General features: G+C 41.8%; 1 protein-coding gene across 1 annotated transcript in view; it reads left to right on the forward strand.

Moving 5' to 3' along the window:
* Window positions 1–25,048, forward strand: part of LOC136867002 (organic cation transporter protein) — a 383,839-nt gene that overhangs the window by 334,024 nt on the left and 24,767 nt on the right. Inside the window, exons 5-6 of the mRNA XM_067144099.2 lie at window positions 9,762–9,903; window positions 21,836–21,973. Of these exons, the coding sequence (XP_067000200.2) occupies window positions 9,762–9,903; window positions 21,836–21,973 (280 nt within the window). The remainder of the gene's footprint in view (window positions 1–9,761; window positions 9,904–21,835; window positions 21,974–25,048) is intronic.

The raw sequence follows: 25,048 nt of genomic DNA on the forward strand, positions 1-25,048 counted from the left end.
CCACAGTTGCTAAAACAGCAACATACAATTTGTTAGTTGAGGTGTGCTGCATCTTTACTGATAATATTCGTCTCCATAAGATGACATTACAGCTGAAACTGTGCTAAAACCAACCAATTCGTCAACGACGACGGGTATAACGACTAGCCTTACGATACTTCGGGATGTATGTGACCAGACGGACACGAACTCAGCAACTGAGAAACGAACAAGGAAGTGTCCACTAATCCCCCTACCTGAATTCCGCAACTTGCCCGTCAGGTAGAAAAACAGGTGCGTCCAGCTAACTTGAACCTGGCGGCAGAGAAGTGCATAGTGGTGGTGAAACTAGTGTCGAGGAAGTAAGGTTCTGAAGACATTTAGGGTAGTGATACTGAAGATGGGGAATAGCGTAAAAGTAATGTATAGTGTTTTGAAACATTATATTCAGACATTATAGGAAAGTGAAATCTACTGATTATCAGGGTTGGAGATGCTTGAAGTAGGAGAACTGTAATGCCAAACTTATAACACTTGGGAGTGATCATGTTAGGTGCATGGGAAATTACATTCATGATCCACTTTGAGAAGATTCATGCGGCTAAATAGTTTCGGCTCTGGCTCCGTACGAAAAACTGACAAGAAAAGAAAATTGTACAACTGGAAAATAATGAATTATACAGATTACACCTTGATTATACAGATTACCTCGTGGGAACTCGGTAGAGTTCAAATGTTACCGTTAGCTTAAAGAATATCTTCTGATTAACAGTAGGGCCTACTTGCAATTGAAGCACGGTTTGCTGATGTGTTGCGGGAAGTGGCCAAGGGAAAATCACAGGTCTGCTGCTAGTTGCAGACTTCGCGTGTAGAGTAAGTAAAACTTGCGGAGTTCGTGTGAGCCGATGAGTTCTCACCCCAAAGGCACCGGACAGATTTAAAGTTTCACTGTCAGTAGCCACAGGAAACGCGGGTGTCACTCAAAAGGGGTGTTTGGGAAATGAAGACTGAAGTTGTTTCGCGTTGACTTCAGTAGTAGGATAAGGGGGATTCTAAAACAATGGGCGCTGAATCAGCGCTGCGTCAGCATTTTCCCACGAAGTCATTGCCCCCTGGCAAGGTCATTGTCCCCTAGTACAACGTGATGTTGTTTACCAACTCGACCACGTGCTCTTGTTTACTAACACAAGCACGTGTTAGGTGCGGATTTTGAATAAGAAAGCTAGCCGTGGTCTTGTTTGTAAACAAAAGCTCTTTGTACTAGAGGTCAATGACTTTGCCAAGAAATAATGACCTCGTGGAAAAATGCTGATGCTGCGCTGAATAAGCACCCATTGTTTTAGAATCCCCCTTGCTTTACTACTGACTTCCCCATTGAGCCAGATACTATTATATGTGATTCTCTCAAATCCACTAAAATGTGTGGACCCTACCGACTTCGCAAGACGTTAATATAAACCGTACACGTGATAATAAGCTTTTGGGTTTTCGCTATGTCAGGACCAAGGTGAAATTCTTTACGTTTCACAGATAAATTTTCTCTGCTTCTTCAGAAGATAATCTCCCCTGCCTGTCGTAAGAGGAGACTAACAGGGGCTTCAGGGGCTCTGAACTTTGAAGCGTGTTTAGGTGATAACGGGGACCTAAGCTGAGTCCTGGCATTGGATCCACTTACTTGTGCCAGCCTTCTCACTTTCAGCCATCGTATCCGACCTCCCTTGGTCAACTGTTGTTCTTTTCGGAATGATTATATCTTAAACACAGCACTGGAAAATGTAAGGTTGAACTTCTTACCGTGTTCCTAGGATATAAATATGTTGAAGTAGGTGTTGGACATGAAATGTTATGAGACACACTAGAATTGGTCGTGTCTCTCCATTTGGAAGCTTATTTGTAAATCGTTTCACTTCGTAAATGGGAACATCAATCTGAATTGCCTTTATAATTTCATTTTCACCAAATGTCGTGTCACCGCACGAGTTGGTCGTGCGTTTAGGGGCGCGCAGCTGTGAACTTGCATCCGGGAGATAGTGGGTTTGAACCCCATCGTCGGCAGCCCTGAAGATGGTTTTCCGTGGTTTACCAGGCAAATACTGGGACTGTATCTTAATTACGGCCACGGCCGCTTCCTTCCCATTCATAGTCTTTTCCTATCCCATCGTCGCCATAAGACCTATCTGTGTCGGTGCGACGTAAAGCAACTAACAAAAAAAAAGTGTCGTGTCTACATCTCTTATCATTCATAGGATGTGCACAACACTACTTGGAATATACACATCAAGGTGTTTTTCCTCCAAAAATTTTGATTTAACTAACTTGTTTGCTGATATTCCGGATAAGGTATCAATACTAAGTCTATTCTTACCAGAAGGTTTAATCTCGAGAACTTGTTGACGGGGAATTATGTTTTCTCTAAAGATCAATCGTATTATTGACATCGGATGTACTGTAAGTTCTCTATAGTATCTTTAGTCCCTTCATCAACAAGAAGGAGTTGTCCATTAACAATATTATTGTACCTGTTAATTTGACTGATACCGGATGACGACGATGTAACCCTGGTAGAAATTTTTTGGGGCATCTAATGGGGTTTTAACAGAAAGTTGGTTGATGCCTTTGCGTCATTAGTTGTGTCATTTTAGTTCTCAGTATCCATATCTACTGAATGTTCCACATGTAAATTGGGGTCAGTAAGAAAGCGCTTAGTTTTAGGGTCTAAATTGTACTTCATATTGGAACTATTATTACTATGTTCACCTGTACTTGATTTTCGTTTTGTTGCCGTTGCTCTTTTCATGATGTTTAGCACGTAAGGGGCGATGTTGCTCCATTATGAGGATTGTTGCTGTTGATCTTGAAGATCTGATTGAAAATCAAGGGGATTTATCTGTAAAGGTGTTGTAGCTGGATCTGTGTACCAAGTCTGTAGGGCAGAATGATTAATCTGCCCCTTATCGTGCGGATCATTCATAGTCCAGTTGATAAGGTTAGCTGCAGTTCGTGGAAAATCCGTACGAATGAAACACTAGGTTATGGATGAGTCACACGTAGCGGTCACGAAAGTGACTGCACTCCACGAAGTTTGCCATTAACTATTATATTTTAGTGCAAATGTCTGTGTGAACACTGGATTCACAATTTCCCCCCTAAGTTTTCATTCCCCTCTCTGAAGGCGAGGGGCGGGCCACGTTGAAGGTTAAGCCTTCACCCAGGCCAGGATATTTCGCGGGTTGAGAAAGGAGTAAGGGCATTAGGAAGATGGGAATTTGAAGTGAGGAAAAGGGAGGTGTGTGTGGGAGTTTTTTAAAATATATTTATCTATTTATGTGTGAGGAGTGAAAGTTCAGATGAGAGGGCTAGGATGGAATTGAAGGATTAGGAGGTGTAGGGTTGCGGTGATATTACATAATGTGGTGGTGAGGAGTCTGAGGAGTTAGATTTACGGAGGAGGTTGATAGAAGAAATTAATTGGGGGTAGGGGTGGACGGACGGGTTGACCAGGTGGAAATGGAGGACTGGCTGGCCGGGGGCGACGATAGGGATTGTTGGAAGTATGGCGAGGAGGTTGGGGTGGTTATCAAGAGGGCTCCTCTTTGAAGCGATATCGATAGATGTAGGCAAAAGTGGTGATAAGTTGTTTGACATCATCAGCGGTGGGAAAATATACTCGGATCATATATGTAGGGCCAGAGGCACTGTGAATCCTGAACACGCGACGGGCGTACCCGGAGAATGTCACGTTCGGAGATGGTAGGTTCTACGCCGCGGATGATACAACTGGACATAGTGTGGCCAGGTGGTAGTGGCGACGTAGGCGATGAAGTTGCGGCGGTTGCTGCGGTGTCGTCCGATGGTGGCGCTGCGGTCGAGTCGAAGATGTTGTCGGGGAGTTGTTGGGGACAAGGTTTTACTGAAGTTGGGGTAAGAGGAAGGGATGATATCATTACAGGCGAAGGATGGCATGACGTAACGGTAGTAGCAGGAGTATGGTAGGAAGTAGAGGCTGACGTCGTAGTGGTCGTGATGATAGTAGTGGTAGTTGTGTGAAGAGTGGTAAAGGAGGGCGATGTTGGTTGTTGCGGTGGCCTGGGTTGAAGCGCGTTGATGACGGGCACAGTGGTTTGATCTGCTGTGAGCTGAGCTAAGATGGGTTGAGAAGTAGGCTCCACTTGGTAGTATCGGTCGTGAATAATCACTCTGGCGTTGAGGAGCCGCTGCCAGTCGTCCAACGTAGGTAGATAAAGAAGAATCTGCGATGATGTGAATGAAGTGGAGGCGTAAACATCGTGGACTGGAAAGCCGGCTGTGCGCAGTGCGCTGCAAATATCGTCTTCGGATATGGCGGATGAATATCGGGATTGATGCAGGTGCGCATGGTGGTGGGGAGGCCGACTGCCAACTTGGTGTTAGCCTATTTGCTTGATTGAGGTCGGCGAGGTAGCAAAGTGTAGATGGCAAGCCACCCAGCCGAGCAAAAGAATATTTGGAGATGTTGCGACGGAGATCAGTTGTCCGTAGAGAGAGTTCGATGAGAGATCAGTCGATGCGTCGTGGACAAGAGTTGTGCGTCCTGGAATGCACAATTTTTTAAATTTATTTTTTAAGGTTTCATTCCCAGCCCGAAGGACGCGGTGGGCCCCCTAAATCGTTACGCGATCTCTCGGGTCAAGAGCAGTGAAGATAACAGTGTGACGCTTGTAGATATAGGAGATGGGTAAGCGATGTGAAGATATTATAAAGGAGTAGAAAAGATGAGGCCTCTTGCCCATGGTAGTGAGAATAAGAGAGAAGTTGCGAGGGAAAGGAATACGGTTATACAAGAGTTCCGGGGTGTAGCTGATTGGAAAGCAGTCTGGCGACGATCTGGTTTAACGAAGTGGTGAAGAGTCGGAGGAGGGCAGCTTGCAGAGTTAAGGGGAAGAAGGAACTAATGAATGGAGGTAGTGGGCAAATAGAATAGCTAGATTGAGGAGGAGGGGCTAGCCGGGTGCGACGTCGTATGAGTCTTGGAGATGTGCGAGGAGGGGAGCTGGAGGGTACAACTTCATGGCGATGGCTGAAGATTTAGACTTTGACGAGAAGAAGATGCTTTCGTAGGTAGTTGTAGCCGGACCAAGAATGTAGGTCCAGTGAAATTCCTGATTCAAAACCTCTGTGTGCAGGAATGCGTGCAGCGTGGAGTTCTCGTAGTTTGGTTGAGACAGAGATGGAAGGGTCGACACCTCGGATGACGTACCTATACATTTCTGGTGGAGACTGAGGTGGCGCTGGTGGCGATGGTAGTGGTGCGTCGGCGATCTGAACTTGTGGTGTAGCTGGTGCGTCTTGAACTGGCCGACGTTGCAGATGAGGGGGAGGTCCGGAATTCACAATATATTCGCACGAGTTTTGCTTATAGCATTCTTCTTTCCGACAGCGAGGGCTTACTGCATATCCGCTGCCGCCATTTTTCAACAAACTGCGTATGCAATGTTCTGTATCCATATTTGTGAAATAATGAAAATACAGGGTGGCCCAAAAATGCGTTAACTTTGACGAATCAATATTTCACGGAATATTGCAGGTAGAGAGGTAATTGACACACGTGACTGGCATGACATGAGGTTTCATTGACTCCAAATGACCAACAGATGGCGGTGGATAGCCATACGTCAGATACAAATGGCCACACATGCTTGACATAACATGAGGTTTTATTGATACCAACAACGAGTGCCCAAACAGGCCAACAGATGGCGATGGACACCAACACGTCAGTGATGCCACATGCTATAAAAGAAACTGTCGTGAGAGAGGGCATCAGATGCGCCTACAATTGCGGTATGTCTTGCTTGGCCTCCCCGACCTCAGTCCGTGTGATTATTGGTTGTGGGATTACCTGCAGTCGCTAATGAACCGCAATCATCCGGCATCATTAGGAATGCTAAAGTACAACATCCGACGGCAGTTTCTCACCATATCTACGGATATGCTGTACAGCGGATTTATATGTAAGTCACATAAACATTGTCCCTCGACTACAGGTATTGTTGATGAATGACGACCGACAAGTTGAGCATTTCTTATAAGGAATATCGTCTTTGCTAAAACTCGAGTGTTATGTTAATTATTGCTTGTTTATCGTATGAAGCACCATTTGTTAGTCATTTTGTGTACTTTACTTTGGTGTCAATAACACCCGATGTCATGTCAGTCATATGTGTCATTTATTGCCTCTCTACCTGCTATATTTCTTGAATTATTACCTCGTCAAATGCTAACGAACTTTTGGGTCATCTTGTAAATTAATCGTTATGAATATGATTTACATTTATTGAACGACATATTTATGACCATTTAATTTTCCCAACGGGAAATTTGACACAATTGTTTTTCTCTTCTCTGATTAATTTTAAGAGAGAATAATTTAATCGGTCATTTTAAAAAGCACACATGTCCACTATTACTAGTTTTGAGAAATAACTGCCTACAGCTTCTAATGTTTGGAATTTTGTGTAACAATTATTTATCAGATCTTTTGTAATAATTCTGACCAATTTAGAAAAAAATAAGTTTTCAATAAAAGAGTAATATATGGACTGAAGTTTACTGCAAATATGTAATTTCTCACGTAAATAAACTCTTGATACCAAAAACATTACAAAATCAGGTTATTTAATGCTTACCAATATTTAAGCTCACTACATGTCGCACTTCAATTATGCAATTAAGTTTCATCTTTAAATTTCCCTTCATACAATAACATTGAAGTCAAAATTCGGACCTGTTTCCAACATTGCCTGTCTTAACAATATCACTTATTAAAATTACTCAGCGACATCCTCCCTGTTGACAATAACAATGTCTTGTCATGCTTGTTATTCCAGTCCCCAGATATATCCTGGCTATTAACAGTAGGCCAGAAGAAAATTTCCAAGTTCCCTTATAATGAGGCGGTCATGTATGTTTTCTCTCTGAAAGGTTGGAATACTATAATTTTAACATATATGCATTAAACCTATTTTTTTTCCGGAAATGGACATCTCTGCTTTCTCAAATAACCGATTCAATTGGTCAGTTGTATTTCCTCGTACAAAATAATCACCGCCACAAAAAAGTAATCCAGAAAAAGTATTTTAAATTGCTTGACCATTAATAAATTGAATATTAATAAATCCTAGGATTTTATATTGTACCGGTTACGACCTGTACCTGCCGTATTTTTTTATGATTAATTGCATTCAGTCATCACGCAAGATATTCAGAGCGAACTTGGTTTGTTTACGTTCGGAGAAACGAGCAGGCTAGCCGGTGACAGCTGGGTGTGTGTGACGTAGCTGCAGGGGCAAGATAGACTACCCGCCTGACGCGCCACGAGTAGCCTGCCTGACCTGGTATGTTCTGGATATGAACGTCACGCCTTCGCGAACATTCGATTGAAAAATTTCAAAACTTCTCTAATAGGTATCGCAGCGACTTGAGCGATACGTCATTTTGAAGGGAATAACATAAACGTCTGAAATTTTGAATCGCAAGTAAATCCGTCGAGGGATTCACGAGATAGTCCGCTTCAAAGGGATCACGTTATAGGATGACGTAGGAGCCCAAACTGAATATAAGGAGAGCTCACTTTACCCGGATCAGACAGTCATAGATGGGTGTTCAGCCGGACTCTCCAAGCTGCAGTGTTCGTCGAAGTGCTGACAGAGTCTCTCTTCGAATATTTCTAGTCTTCAAGTGGGACTTAAACTCTGACAGTCGTGTTGAACTTAAAAACTGTGCGCGTGTGAACTCTAACGAATAACAAAGTCTTTATAATGGACATTGAGTCTATCAATCAAGTTGAACTTATAATCTGTGTGCGTATTGGAACTGTGATTATGACAAGTCGTGTATTGGACTTAGGTGACAACAGTTAAGACGGACTTATATTCTGAGCGCATGTAGAAACTTCTCGATGCAAATTACTTTTGTTCTTGTAGAACTGAGTTTATTACCACGTTGCCTGTGTGAAACTTAGCATCTGAAGAAACATAATTAATGTCAATGTGACACTACTACGTTATACTATTAACTGTGACATTTTGTTAAATCTCAGTCAGCATAATTTCATTGGGATTTAGAGTGTTTATGAAAGTGTTCGAACTTTCATAAGAGTGTTCCTGCAAGTGATTACCATAATCGTGTGCTATGACACCAAGGTTTCACTCCGAACTCAAACTGTGTTCTTTATCCAATTCAAACAAAATTGTGTATTATTTTTTTCTGAACAGTGTGTAAATTATTTGTGCGTGACTGACAGCAGTGTCTTTGATAAACTCTCGAACAGTCGCATATTTTATTTAATGTCAAATGCGCCTAAAAACGAACTTTGCTTTTCATTTCAACCTTATTTCTTCGTCAAAGTGCTTAGTGTTGTTTCATGACTGACAGCAGTCTCTTTGATAAACTCTAGAGCAGTCATACATTTCTTTCAATGTCAAGTTCTACTTTATTTAGTGGAAAATCACCACGAACTGTGCCAAGTGCGTGAACAATTTTGAGTTTCATTATTTCTATTCATGAACTGTGATTTATTTTCTTCCAATCTCGATGCTATTCGCATCTACATCTTTAGTGAACTTTTAAATTCTATCTACAAGATTAAGAGTGAATTCGACGGCATATCCCAGCCATATTAAATGAAACAGTGCGGTTAAACCAAAGTGTCGGGGAACTGTGTAATTCTGAATACTCGTATAAGTTATGTGACGAGTGATTACCCCGCAACATCGTCGGAGATCGTCGGAGAACGTCGTAGAACGTCGGAAGTTCGAGACTCAGAGCCATATCAAACCAACCTGGGTGTTCCGGCCTTATCTCAACGTAATATTGGCAACTTCCAGAACGTGTTCCAGCCTCGTTCAGCCTGGTGAACTGGGAGCAAGGGTCATCAAAAGGTGATGTTGAAGACAGCGACTATCAACAGTAAGGTGATGTGCTCTTTGAAATGTATTTTCTGAATAAAAAAACTATTATCCAATCTAATTAAAAATTTTCTTGTAGATAGGACCCTGCCTCCTATACCAAGCCCTAGCTAGAAACCACCCAGTGTTTCCCTGAGAACTACTTCATGCTAACTTTCAAATTAATCCATAAAGTCGGGCTATTTTACTGGTACAATATAGAAATATAAATTAATATAAACAAGCAAATACCTTGATAAAAAAAAGAATCGTATTGATCTGGCACAAATCTTGTATCGGTTTGGAAGGTGGAGTTCCAAGTAAGGGACATTATTTAGAAAACGAAAACGAAGTTCTGAGGATCATCAATCCCCCCAACTTACGTAAGGAAGGATTCTAGAGGCTCTCTACCACTGTGGAATTACGAACACGCAACATGAAAATTGCCCATTTTCAGAACAAGCGAGAATACGTATGTAAACCTTAGTATGATCAGAAAGTAGTATTTCAATGATTTTTGCGCTAATTGGCTGGAATATAGTTTGTATGAGAATATTCAAGAAATAGGACATTCCCTTAGGCTGAAGTGTGGTAGTAGCTTTGCATAGTGCAAAACTTCCAGAAGTAATAAATGTTTGTCTTTGAAATGACGAATTTTAAAAAGAATATTTTTATGGTGATTATGCATTACTTTTAATATTAATTTATGAAATAAATGATACATTTATGGCGTAATTTCGGATCGAAATCCAAACTCAGTCAAAGTTCAGTGACCGCAGAAATACCTGATGATATTCAGCCTAACTGTACACCGCCAAGAGCACCAAGAAACTGAGACCTACATCTGATTTGTTGCAGGTTGATCCCCGAGTCCCCTCGTTGGCTGCTGGCTGTGGGCAGGTACGAGGAAGCCACTGCTGTCTTAGAAAAAGCTATGAAGAAGAACAAAATTGAAGGAGTGGATATCAACCAAGTAGTGCAGAGCTATGTGAAGGAGAAGGTATTATCACTATTAAATGTTATTAACGTATCTCAGTTCACTAAGATAAGCAAGTATCATCCCTCTGAACTACAGAAGAGTTAACCTTATTATCGCCTGTTACGTTTCTGTGGAGGGACGTACAAGGACTGCTAAACGATCCCGAAATTATCAAATTAATCTTTAGAGTCTTTCCTGCAGCCTAGCTCATTCCAAGTACTCCCTTATTCTTCTCCTTCTTCTTGTTCTTTCGAATAAGCATAATTGGGGTCCACTTGCACAACTGTTGAGCTTTGATCTTTGCTCAGTATTGTCGCATCTCTCCCCGGTATAGCTCCTTTGTTTCCTCTGACGAGGAGGTACCTTTCTTCTACACTTTTTTTCTGAAAACCACAAACTTTCCTCAGGATCTCCCTATCAGTATGTTTCCTTCCTTAGTCTGAAGGGGAGTTGGGGATTTGAATTTACCAACGGAGATGTTGCATACATTTCCAAATTCTTTTCAATTACTTAAGAAAACACTAGGTAAACAACAGATAAGGAATCCGCCAAATGGGCGACTGTCCTAAATGCAGATGAGTGGTTGATTGATTGATTGATCGATCGATCGACATTTTATGTCCTGAGACTACAGAAAAACTTGCGTGCTTTCACGCTGCGTTACTGCGTGAAATCTCGCGTCAAAAATACACAGCACTAACTTGGACGGAACCGGCCACACACAGCGTGATTTCCCGCGGCGGGGCAAGAGACAAAAGCGCATCTTCGAGGACATCCGCTCCAGAACGGTCTGTTTTGTTTGCGTGTTTTCCCCTCCAGGGTCTGGCTACACTTGCGGCAAGAAGACGCTGTGTTATTATGCTTCAGTTTGAAACTGCCCGTGTTATATTTGCTTTCGGTTTCTACTTTCACCTTGCAGAATGAAATTAGTTAATATTGGAGGTACAAAAGTACTCGTGCCTTTACGATACAGAGGACCAACAGTTCAACAAGAGAGACATGAAAAGAAATGTGTGGTTATCAGTAACGGGCGCTGTGTTGAGGGAGACGTTGTGTTTCTTTCACCGATAGCATTTTTCAGCAAACAGAAAAGCATTTCAAATGAGGTCACGGACATTCTGTAATGCTCAACAAATTTATCTTGTTAGTCTTCTAGTTTAGTGTGTAGGAGCATGATGACCTGCCACTTATTAGAGATGGATCTGATATTTACATTGATGACGACGACGACGAACGCAGCACAAAACGCAATAACGGAGTTATTATTTAATGGAATTCCTTCTATATGCAGAGCAATGGCGATACTTCATCACTGTATAAAAAACACTAATATAACCACGGCGTGGAAACACGCCAATTTTGGCCGCGTATCCTGTCACACTACTGCTTAAAAAAGCACGCGGAAATGCAGCGTGACAAAACGCAAGTGTGGCCACCCACCTTGCAGGTCGTCCAGCTGCGTGAAAAGCACGCAGTAACGCAGCTTGAAAACACGCAAGTTTGGCCTCAGCCTAAATCTCCAGTAATCAAGTGGTACTGACTTCCTTCTTTAGACAGAAAGTGAGCAGGCAGTAGGCAAGTTTGTTGAAGGCAACATTGCACACGACCACAGAAAGAAATCTCCCCTTTCCTTTCACACAGATCTTCTCTGTCTGGGAGCAGAGTTCTCAATTGTGACGTCTCTGGTAATCCCTATCTTCTAATTCCGATTCGAGAATCACTCTGACTTTAGATTTACGAAACCCTTAATATTTAGTGACAAATAATCCATGGTATACAGTGCTTCCAGGCGGATGACTGTTGTCTATCATTTCTGCTTCTCACGCATTTTTCCACTTATGGAGGCAGACTTGGTGCGCGATTTCAGTTAGATCCCTTCATTTGACCGAAATCTTCTTCCCTTCAGGGTGAATGGGGAATAAGAAAATGTATGTCGATGCTGGGTCAGGAGATTTGGGTGTAATGCTCGCCAAAAATACACGAATCAACAGTGATGAGTAGGGCTCGGAAGTTGAAGACCTATAAATTGCCTGAAAAGAGCCGTAAAAAATCTAAAAACGTCATGAGTAGGGCCTAAAAAATGGCAAAAACAACCTAAAATTGCGATCCGAATTAATTAATTTTAGTTTTAATTATATGTTTAATGTCCGGCTCCATGTCTAAATGGTTAGTATGCTGGCTTTTGGTCACAGTGGTCTCGGGTTTGATTCCCGACAGGGTTGGGAATTTTAACCATCATAGGTTGAAAAACGAAACAAATAAGAAAAATCACCATTTTCCGGCCTACAATGACCCAGAATGAACGTATATTTTGCGAAGCCTCATATCCGGACACTCGAGAGTAAAACTATTTTTCTTCATCTTCCGAGATTTAGTGATGAGTAAGCTGGCACATTGTTGGATGTTTCCCTAGTTGTTTCTACATGATTCTGAACGTTTACTCTCAAACGTCTCAGACAGCGAGACATTGTCTTCGGTTCACCGTTTGATCCTCAGACAGGAATTCATGGTGCACAACACCGTTGATATCAAATATTACGTCGACAAGATTTTCATGTTTCACCTCAACTACGACACTTTCTTGGATCTCAACGGATTTTCCCCACGCCACTGTGTGTCTCCATAAATGGTTCCCCATTTCGAATAAGAAGCGAATGTCAATCCTCTGCTCTAAATATTCATACATTACGACAGCACATACGCAACACTCTCGCAAAATAACAGTTTCTTTCTTTCTTTCTTTCTTTCTTTCTTTCTTTCTTTCTTTCTTTCTTTCTTTCTTCTACTTTTTTACAATTAGCTTTATGTCTGACGGACACAGACAGATCTTATTGCGACGTGGGGTAGAAATGGGAAGGAAGCGGCCTTGGCCTTAATGAAGGTAGAGTTCCAGTATTTGCTTGGTGTGAAAAGGGGAAGCTACGGAACAAAATCTTCTGGGTTGCCAATAGTGGGGTTAGAATCCTCTATCTCCCGAACCCAAGCTCATTCTCTTTAATAATCCTAATACGCTCCAGGATTGGCTTTTCCCTCGGGGGATACATCCGATGAGGAGGACCAGTACCTCCCCCAGGTGGCCTCAGCTGCTTTACTGAGCAGAGGAATTGTGGGGGATGGGAAAATTGTAAGGGATAAACAAAGAGGAGGGAAGGAAGTGGCCGTGGCCTTAAGTTAGGTACCATCCCAGCATTTGCCCGGAGGAGATGTGAGAAACCACGGAAAAACACTTCGGTGATGGCAGAGGTGGTATTCGAACCCCCGGCTACTCAGTTGACCTTCTGAGCCTCAGTGCACCCCGTTTCAGCACTCATACCACTTTACAAATTTTGTGTCAGAGCCGGGAATCGTAACCGGGCCTCCGGGGGTGGCAGCTAATCACACTAACTACTACACCGCAGAGGCGGACAATGCTGGTAGCTACGTGACTCAAACCATGCGGCCACTAATTCCGTGTTATTGTACTTGATTTGCATGCTTTTAGAATCAGTATTGAAGACAATAAGTCGTTTCATTTTGTTATTTAAATACACCTTTATTATTTCGGTTTATGTCTGACATTCAGTGAAAACGTTACTGTTACTATTCACGTCATTTGAAGCACCCACTCCATGTTTAACAAACAAAAGAACCTTGAAATTCCTTTCTTTTATTCTTTTCCGTCAGATTGGGACAAATTGTACTTACGTAACATTATTAATTCATGCACGCCATTACTAGGTGACCAGAAGTATTTAATGCTGCTAAGGCGAAGAATTGATGTTTTAATGATTTTACTGATAAGATCGGCATGTAGTTAACATATATATTCTCCTTAATAGAGTTGATAAACACGTTTGGGTCTACATAGTTAACCGTAAAATGCACAGCATTGCGTATGTGCAAAGGATAATATACTTGCTTGTTATATCTACTTTATGATTTTAGAACTGTCATTTACTTTTGCCTTTCAGAAGACCTCACCGGTGGTCGTTATTGTATTAAACAATGAACAATAATTTATTTTATGATATTTCTTGCTAATCAGCGCGAGTGGTGTAAACTTTAAACGGTTAGCGGTTAAGCTAAGACAAATAAAACGCTTTTTTACCTCAGAGAATTCGTGAGCCGGGACATCCCTAAGAAGCTACAGTAATTAATGCCGTATGGCCTACCAGAGAGGTCTGGTTCAGGTATTTTCATTGGATTCCTGTGGGCGACCTGCGCATCATGATGAGAATGAAATGATGGTGAAGACGGCACTTTCACCCAGTACCCGTGCCTGGAGAATTAACTAATTATCGTTAAATTTCCCGACCATGCCAGGAATCGAACCCGGGTCCCCTGTGACCAAAGGCCAGCACGGTAACCATTTATCTGGACAGAAGCTACAGTAATCGTAACGCTTTGCATATACCGATACGCAAACATTCAAAACTTTTAATATTCTGACTGATCCACGTCGGCGGTTACAGAGTGGGCTTCGGCTGGTCCGACACCTCTGCACTCCGACCAACTAACTGAGCAGAGGAGGGGTGGCCGCGGCTCTGGCGTTGGTCTACTCCTCTGCATTCTGGAGACGTTGAGGGGCTGGTCCCCACTGTCGGCTGTCCTGAGAATGGTTTTCCGTGGTTTTCCATTCTCCTGAACTAAGTCGAATGCCTGGACAGTTCCTAGTACAAGATCTCCGAACATCTCCTCCACCGTAACAAATCTCCTGGCCTGAGAGATGGCGTCACCGTCTAGGAGGCCCGCCTCCACTTCAGGAGATGAATGAATATATTTTAGTAATAGTAGTAGACTGATCCAAATATATTTTTTTTGCTAGGGGCTTTACGTCGCACCGACACGGATAGGTCTTATGGCGACGATGGGATAGGAAAGGCCTAGGAGTTGGAAGGAAGCGGCCGTGGCCTTCATTAAGGTACAGCCCCAGCATTTGCCTGGTGTGAAAATGGGAAACTACGGAAAACCATTTTAAGGGCTGCCGATCCAAATAAATAAAAATGTATTAATTTTGACAAATATATTTTTAAATATTTTCAGGTAACAATCTATTATTTTTGGAATGAGAAACCATCACATTTAAAATAAATTGCGCATTTAAGCGTTAAACTATGGAATACTTGTCTTTCAAGCTAACATTAAAAAGCATAGCTGGATTGAAGTGCTTGTTAGAAACTTGGAAAATCATCTTGGTCTCATTTTCCGCTATGCGATGCATTAATTTTTCTTGGAACTTCTTCATATACACTACAAATTTTGCTCCTAATCTTCACTTGCCATGTTCATGAGACAAAGAGCCGGGCTGACTGGCTCAGGCGATTGAGGCGCAGGCCTTCTGACCCCAACTTGGCAAGTTCGATACTGGCTCACGAGGGGAACCCGCCAAGTATACGAGGAACTTCGCTCAACCGTTTCCGACAAAATTACGGTCGAAGTTACCGACGTCCTCTACGCGCCCATTAGCGTGCAGCAAGTGGCGCGATCTCACACTTTAACGCTTCGTGTTAAAATCCCGGTGAATTGATTTCTGTTTCATTCTTCTACTTTTACCAATTGAAGATTACTACAATAATGATTTTGCTCAATGTATTTTGAAATATACTTCTTCGTTTTCGTCTATTAATGTTCTTTCTGCTGAATGAATTTAAAAACAACAATTATTGTGTTCACCTCTGTAGTGTAGTGGTTAGCGTGATCAGTTACTACCCCCTGAGGCCCGGGTTCGATTCACGGCTCTGCCACGAATTTTGAAAAGGGGGCTGGAACGCGGTCCACTCCGCCTCGAGAGGTCAACAGAGTAGAGATGGGTTCGATTGCCACCTCGGCCATCCTCGAAGTAGTTTTCCGTGGTTTCTCACTTCTCCTCCAGGCAAATGACGCGATTGTACCTAATTTAGGGCCACGCCCGCTTCCTTCACTCTTCTTTGTCTATCCCTTTCCATCTTCCCATCCCCCATCAAGACCTCTGTTCAGCATAGCAGGTGAGGCCGCCTGGGTGAGGTACTCGTCCTCCTTCCCAGTTGTATCCCCGACAAAAAGTATCACGCTGCAGGGCACTGCCCTTGAGGTGGTATAGGTGGGATGATTCCTAGGGAAAAATCAACCCTGGAGGGTAAACAGATTAAGAAAGAAAGAAGAATTATTGTTCTACACTCATTGCACAACCAAGGAAAAACACGACTAGATGTGCTGCAGTAAAATCCACGCAGAGAGCTAACCCACCGGATAATTGCCTTTATTATGGAATCAAAAGTTCGGCCTCCTAATCAGTTCATATGAACAATATTTATTTTATATGATGTGTGGATTAAGACGGACCTAAGTCAAAATTCAAGATTAAAATTTCCACCCATTAGGCAGATTGTCTCTTTCAAATTCTACCTGAAAAAGAAAATTCAATGTCCACCCCTGTGATGTAGGGGTTAGTGTGATTAGCGGCCACCCCCGGAGAACCGGGTTCGATTCCCGTCTCTGCCACGCAATTAGAAAAGTGGTATTAGGGCTGGAACGTGGTCCGCTCAGCGTCGTGAGGTCAGCTGAGTAGAGGGAGTTCGATTCATACCTCAGCCATCGTCGAAGTGTTTTTTCGTGGTTTTCCACTTCTCCTCCAGGAAAATGCCTGGATGGTACCTAACTGAAGGCCTCGGCCGCTTCCTCCCACTTCTTTGTCTGTTCTTTCCAATCTTCCCATCCCCCACACCAGATCCCTGTTCAGAATAGCAGGTGAGGCCGCCTGGGCAATGTACTGGTCCTCCTTCCCAGTTGGATCACTTACTCAAAGTCCCATGCTCCAAGACACTGCCCTTAAGGCGGTAGAGGTGGGATATCTCGCTGAGTTCTAGGGAAAAAACAACCCTGGACGGTAAGCGGATAAAGAAATAAAGAAAGAAAGAAACTTATAAAACATTTTAATCCCTAAATACCATATATTGCACCTGTCCCGGGCTCGACAGTGTGCTGAATATAAAATTTAACTTCACAAATATCTCGTTGGATGGAAATCTTCTGGATGAGGAACCTCAAAAGATCAAACTCGAGCGTCGAAGTCCCATCATCCGTACTTCCATATGGCACAATGGCTACGTTCAAGAGCATAGGGGTTCGGTTCGTTACATACAAGTGGGCACTTAATCTAAATATATTGAAAGTACGGTTCTATAGTAAGAGGAGTACGCTAATCTATTATATGATAAGAATGGATGGTTTCTAATTCCGAAACATAATTTTAATTACTGAGATAATCATATGAAATATACACACACACACACACGAGAAATGCCGTATTATTGCCTGCGTGGCAATTTTTAAACGCTGAAATTTATCATATGGGTAATTTCGTGAAATGTCTTTTATAAGTCTTGGTCACATCTGAATCTCGTTCTGACATTCTCAAATCAACTCAACACCACACAATTGTATGAAGAGGATGGCACTCACGAGAGGAAACAACACAATTTTACAGTATAGTCATTGTGTTTTGACGTAACGGTAAAAGACCATTCCCGCATATTTATCCAGTCATAAAAATCATGTCGTCGCTTGTCGCTAACAAGATCTACATTATCACATTAATTATACATCTCTCTATCGAATATACGTATTTCTCCGGTGTAATAACTTATTGTCATATTGACAAAGCGGACACACGACGTTGGTTAGCTTGTAACTCCATAGAAATCAACATACACTGACACAATAAACAACATTATAAGCACATATTACAGTGAAGCATTTCCTCTAAATACAATATATAATCCACATACTTTAATGCTTTCTGAAAAACTGTGACCTCTACCAGGTCTCCTGGCGTCGATTCAAGGACGTCGATACCATTCAGGTATCGAACCACGCTAGCTTGACTTCGAGGTGCTATTTGAAAATCCCTACTATGATCTTATTTAAGTGTATAAATTGGAGGATTACTTCACCTATTGGCTTAATGTAAAGGACACCGCTTGGTGACAACATATTGTTGACATGTGAACATTCAGTACACTGTGAAACGGGAAACATTTTAGGCAGTTGGTGCAGTTAGCAGGACAAGCAGCCGAGAGTCGGAAACTCACCCCTCTTGCCACTTCATCTGCGGTCACAAAACTCTCACTTTGACGACAGCCTGGGCTACAAACCCAGCTGAGTAGACGTATACAGTCCCTACAATCCCACCCGGACATTAACAACCTAATTCTTAATTCAATATCTCCTGTCTGCCGGGCATATGGCCATTTATGGATACTCTCCACATATAATTTCATCTCAATATCTCAAACACTTTCAGTAAACTTTCCTTTCTCCAGTCGTCAGCATTCTTAAGACTAAAAGGGAGAGTATCTGTATTCATGCATGGAAGTTGTGAAGCATGTGAATAATCTATATTTGAAAAATTGAGAGGATCCGTATCAGCTGACTGAAATTGGAATAGATAATGAAGTCCGCTGAATTATCTTTGTCCACCCTTACGAATGCTTCACTCAAACATAACAAACTATAGGGCCTTATATACTACTTCATGCAAAATACTCGGAATAACTTTGTGATTAACCAATAACCACAAAGACAAAAATTAAAATGAATAAAGAAGCTTTACCCCATTGAAACAGGCATATTGCGTCACCTACACGTTGTAATAAACATCAAAATGCATGCTGATAGATTCTATTTACAAAGTTCTTTGTATAATTATTAATGCGACATGGCTGATTTTCATGCTAATATTATGGGAATGTACTTATCATTTGTTGTGTGTAACCTGCTGTTATCTGAGAGTACCCCTATGGACTTAGTTGTCCATAACTGGCGTCTCGTTAGTAGGAAGTCCTGGGTTCACCTCCTTCGGGGTTGAATCCATGGTGTTTTGAACTGCTACCTCCTACTGCTGGAGGTTCTGCGTTGTCTTCAAACAGGAATTTCGCAGGCACAGAGGCGCGTTCTCATAGTGGTGAATCCTGGGTACGAAGAGCATTTACATACATGCGAACAAATGGGGAATCGGTTATTTGAAGCACTCTTTATACGTCTTCGAATAACATGACATTGATAGATCAAGTCCTAGACTCGAAAGGACTTCCCAAGTCGTAGTTACTGTCCCTGAAGTACGCTACTCGATTACTGTTCGTTATAGAGATAAATATTTATTGATTTGTTTTTTCCTGCGGGAACGTCACTGTCAATTTATGGTGCACGTTTCTGGCTAATATGACGTTTATTTTTTTAGGCTGGGTGTCTCCTACGACTGCACATACCTTAATCACAGGACAATAACTACTGGTTCTCTATATTTAGTAAGTCACTACGTCGTGACGATTTTTGTAATGTTATCCATTCTAAACATATTCACTTAGCCTGCAATAACACTGCTTGTCCGCATTCCGTTGATGTACATAGGGATTAGTATTTCGTATATGTACATACACAACTATCACTTCGCACAAGGGAAATGAAACTGCATTATGAATGCATATCGGACTGACGTGGAGTAGACTTCTTTCTAACACAATATCGAAACCGAGTAACTGAGGGTTGTCCTGGTTAATCTTATATACAAGACACGGGTCGTCCACTATGGAGAGGGTAAACTCCGCCCCTATGGGAAAAATCGCTCCGCTAATGATTGTCTCTCAAAGTCGTATAGTTTTTTATTTTGTAGATCTCGACGTCCTCTATTCACTGATCTACTCTCGTTTAAATCGCACCGCAGGTTTTCGGGTGATTTCCCAAGCGTCATTTTGCACTTTAGCGCGCGAAGTGGTGGGGTATGGGGACACCCCTATCTGTGTCAAGATAAGTACTAGGGACCATCACCGCACGTCAGTCGAATAATGCGCTCGATAAGTAATTAACTTTCTTACATTATCAAATACTGTGAATTATGCTGAGTTCATTGAGTCCTTACTTGTAAATTTCTTAGGCTTGTAACGAATTCTTATTATCATTACTACTTGACGTGCGAAATTTGTGGGTTGATATCCAAGAATATGCAGGGAAATCGGTGAGAATATCCAGATCTCAAGTTAGAACCCTGTAAATTTAACTCCTGACCTAGGGAGTAGTTGAGCGTGGCGTTCTACTTTGCGCTCGCTTGCAAGAGAGAGAGCGTAGTTCCAATGTCTCGCCGTACTGGGAGCTCTCCTTCTCGGTACACGCAATTAGAACTTCAAGCTTGGAGCTAGCACAGCGCCGCTCGTATCCCGGACCTGGCATAAAATGCATGTTACAACCAAATATTTCGTAGAATTATGCGGAAACCGGCATATATGTCTTATTGGGTATCAAGATGTGTCTCTTAGCATGGTATTGAACAGTTACAATATATATAATAAATACGTGACACTTATTGTGAAACCCAGTTGTAATTTTACAATAAACATAACTCCCTTGTAACCACTAACAATCGTGTAGTAATCGTCAATGGACATAAGTAGATAAATAGAAATAAGAATACGTCATCAGGATTCGAACGTGGGGCGCAAAAGTGTGAAGCCGCGGCGACAGGCTCAGTGACTCCGCGCCAGTTGACCGAGCTACGCTCTAAAAGGATCGTAAAGCACGTTGAAAAATTCGACTGTCATTTTCTCGGAAACGGTCGAGTGTCTACGATAACCTAAACCATGTATTCGCTTATATCGACCCCTACTTTACTGAGAGAAGTTTCTGGAAAATCGGGTCGTTACACATATCGGGTTCCCCTCATCAGTCTAGTGGTATTTGGAGGCGCTCAAATACATGAGCCTCATTTCGGTAGATTTACTGCAGGACAAATTCCGGCTCCTCGGCATCTCCAATAACCGTAAAGATAATTAGTGGGACGTAAAACCAATATTATTAATTTATTATTATTATTATTAGTAGTAGTAGTAGTAGTATAGAAATTGCCCTAGAGGAGTGTGACAGGCTTCGGCAGCTGGCATATTTCCTATCCTCGCCGCTAGATGGGGCTTCAATCATGCCATTCCTGACCCACTTGAATGGCTGGAAACAGCCGTGGATTTTCATTTTCATTATGATAGAAAGACTGTAAGATAATTTCCACTCATTTTGAGGGAAACACATCAATTTTGTAGTCAATTTAGGCTTTTGTTTCCGATTTAAGAAAACAACGGTAGGTACTCACAATTGTCCTTTGAACGTAAAATAAACCGACTTTTTCAGCATTGGTCCATAATTCGCTTCAATTGCGGTCAATAATTATCTAGTATACCGTCTCTGTTTATAACGTTTTAGAATCTCATTCCACTTTTCAAACTGACATACTGGTTTATTAAACGCATTCAGCTTGAAATGTAGTGATTATGTCGTAAATTAAAGGAGTATTGTCGAAATAAATCAGTGTTCTTCGCCTTCACCTCCCTTGTCCATTTCTTCTTTCTTAATCTGTTTACTATCCAGGGTTGGTTTTTCTCTCGAACTCAGCGAATGATCCCACCTCTTCCTCCTCAGGGCACTGTCGTGGAGCGTGAAACTTTGGGTCGGGAGATACAACTCGGAAGGTGGACTAATACCTAGCCCAGACGACCTCACATGCCATGCTGAACCGGTGCCTGTGGAAAGATCGGAAGGGATATACAAGGACGAGGGAAGGAAGCGTCCGTGACCTTAAGTTAGGTACCATCCCGGCATTTGCCTCAAGGAGAAGTGGGAAAACCACGGAAAACCTCTCGAATGATGGCTGAGGTGGGAATCGAACCCATCTCTATTCATTTGACCTCCTGAGGCTAAATGGACCCTGTTCGAGCCTTCGTGCCACTTTTCTTACCACCACATTTCGTGGCAGAGCCGGGAATCTAACCTGGGCCTCCGGAACTGGCAGCTGATTACGCTAATCACTACACCACAGAGGCGGACCCTTTACCATTTCACAAAAATAAATATTAGCGGAATGTACTATCTGACATTCCGTCATAGATGTTTAGAAGTTAACAGATCTTTAATTTCCTTCTCACTATCGAGCGCCACTAATATTGATGTTTTCCAGGGAGCAGAACCCGAACGCACAGGGAACATGCTGGACCTGTTTCGAACTCCGAACATGAGGGTCAAGACGCTCTGTATATACTACAACTGGATGGTGTGTGGACTGTGTTTCTTTGGACTAGCGCAGTACATCGGTCACGTAAGTACAGTTCTAGAAATAAGTAATGACACTTCTCTGTCGACACAAATTGAAGTCCTTTAGCATATGTTTCACGACGCCTTACAGCCGTCAAATTGACGTTCGTGGGATGAAACCTCACCAACGCTAACGATAATTTTGGTATACACACTGCACGATTACATGAAGAAGGTGGAATTGGCGCTATCCAACGCTTCGGGGTTAGGTGAACAGACGTTATTTATTTTGTTTATCGATGCCTTTCGCTACATGGTGGGGCTCAGTCTACGCATCCTAACTATTACGACAAATCATATAATTATACATCACAGGGCGAGTTGGCTGTGCGGTCAGGGGCACGCAGCTGTGAGCTTGCATCCGGGAGATAGTGGGTTCGAACCCAACTGTCGACAGCCCTGAAGATGGTTTTCCGTGGTTTCCCATTTTCACAGGAGGCAAATGCTGGGGCTGTACCTTAATTAAGGTCACGGTCGCTTCCTTCCAACTCCTAGGCCTTTCCTGTCCCATCGTCGCCATAAGACCTATCTGTGTCGGTGCGACGTAAAGCCCCTAGCAAAAAAAAAAAAAATTGTTACTTGGGTAGTAAAATAACTAACAACGGTAAAAGTAAGGAGGATATAAAATGCAGACTAGTACAAGCAAGGAAGAGCTTTCTTAAGAAAATAAATTTGCTCATTTCAAACATTAATATGGGAATTAGAAAGACGTTTTTGAAGACTTTCATGTTGAGCGTGGCATTGGATGGAAGTGAAACATGGACGATAACTAGCTCATAAAGAAAGAGAATAGAAGCTTTCGAAATGTGCTGTTACAGAAGAATGCTGAAGGTGAGATGGATAGATCGAATCACGAATGAAGAGATACTGAATCGAATTGGTGAGAGGAGATCGATTTGGTTAAATTTGACGAAAAGAAAAGATGGAATGATAGGACACATCTTAAGACACCCAGGATTTGTTCAGTTGGATTTTGAAGGAAGTGTAGGTGGTAAGAACGGTAGGGGTAGACAAAGCTATGAATATGACAAGCAGATTAGAGCTGATGTAGGGTGCAATAGTTACGTAGAAATTAAAAGGTTAGCACAGGATGGGGTGGCATGGAGAGCTGCATCAAGCAGGTCAATGGACTGATGACTCAAGCAACCTGTACTCGTTCTTTGACGGAAATTGATAATCTATTTACACGATTCCTTCATGAATTAATACGAAGTTATATGCCTGTATTTAAACGTTTAATACGGCATGTTAAACTGATACTCTTCTACGAAAGCCCGTGGCAGTAGTCTGACGTGAACTTCGATAAAGCTGAACAAAGTGGAGACAGAATGGACGAGACCACAGAGTTTATTGAACGATACAGTTCCTGGTCGGGAGCTGTGCGTAATTCTTCCTATTCCTCCGTTGTTCATATTGTAGTTCATCTGTGGCAGTGTTACTGAAGACTCATGAAACCAATCGTTGACGATCACCTCTCTTATTATCTATTCTATCGAAAATAGTAAAATGGCTCTTTAGTTAAACTGTTTAATCCAAACTTGATATGACGTGACAGCCTGTAAAACAGTCCATTAGTGATAACTCCCCTGTATTCTCCTTACGAAAATGTGCACATGAGAAAAGCATTTTAGAAATTGATTTCCGTTATGGCTGGTAGTTTTCCATTAAAGTTGGTCATGTATATTTTGTAGGAGGGTAAAATCACTGCTTCGACTTGCTATAACCCCCAAGCCAATACGAGATTTAGAAATAATATTGTCCCTAATATCTACCCAAGAACAGGTAGATTAGAAATATGATGTTTGGTAGAAATATATCCAGTAATTTTCAAATTATAAGACCTCAAACAAACAAACAAACAAACAAACAGACAAACAAACAAACAAACAGATACCAAAGATAAAAAAGTGAGCAGATGGTCATTATTACACCTGAAACGGTTAATTGAATTAACATTTCGCCAGAATAGTCAATGTACAGACACACGGTCGTTATGACTTTATTTAAACAGATAAGGAATCTGCTCAACGTACAAAAGCTTTTGGGCTATGTCCACAGGACTTAACCTGTAAAATCGTTCGCTGATATTATCTAACTTATCTATCATCCTATCGAAAAAAGTGCACATGAGGAAAAAATTTTAGAAATGGATTTCCACAAAGTTCGTTTATTCCCATCCAGGTTGGTTTGGTATATTTTGTGGGAGAGTAAAATTGCTGTTCCGGTTTCGTATAAACTCGCAGTCCACTCCGATTATTTGAGGTACTTTCGACAGGGGGACGAGAAATATGAAGTTTGGTTACAATATTTTCAGTAGTTTTGCAGTTACACGAAATATTCCTTACACGGACCAGTTTTAAGTCTTAATCTGCTCGAATTAAGACTGAAAAACGGTACATTTATGATATCTCTCGTATTAATCCTCGTATCGAAATGATGCACGTAAGAAAAAGTTTTAGAAATTGATTTTAATTAAGGCAGGTAGATTTCCATCAAGTTTCGGTTGTGCATAATTTGTGGGGTTGCAAAATCAAGGTTTCGGTTTCGAAATAAACCCCCAGTCAATTCAGGGATTCAGAAACAACATTGTCCCTAAAATGTACCCAAGGACAGGTTTACTCTAAATATGAAGTTTGGTAGAATATATCCAGAGTTTTCAAGTTATAAGTACACAAACAAACAAACAAACAAACAAACAAACAAACAAACAAACAAACAAACAAACAAACAAACAGGCATCTAAGCTAGAAATACGCAGATGGACATTATTACACCTGAAACGGAAAAAGGAATGAACATTTCGCCAAAATATGAGGGTTGGGGCAAAAGTCATGGCAACATTTTTTCTAGAAGATACCAGTCCGGTTGGAAAATGTGACATACTGTATACAGACGAAAGGACAAGGTGTTAACTACATGTGTGGACAAAGAATACCACTGAAATATCGTAACACACTAATTTATTACGGTAGTATACAGGGCAACATGGCCTTCCCGGTGCAAAAGAATGACAACACAGTACAGATAAAGTTGACATGACAAACCTGGGCCTAAAGACCCTCAAAGTAGTCCCCTGCTA

The sequence above is a fragment of the Anabrus simplex genome, chromosome 3, assembly GCF_040414725.1.
Source record: "Anabrus simplex isolate iqAnaSimp1 chromosome 3, ASM4041472v1, whole genome shotgun sequence".
Classification (NCBI taxonomy): domain Eukaryota; kingdom Metazoa; phylum Arthropoda; class Insecta; order Orthoptera; family Tettigoniidae; genus Anabrus; species Anabrus simplex.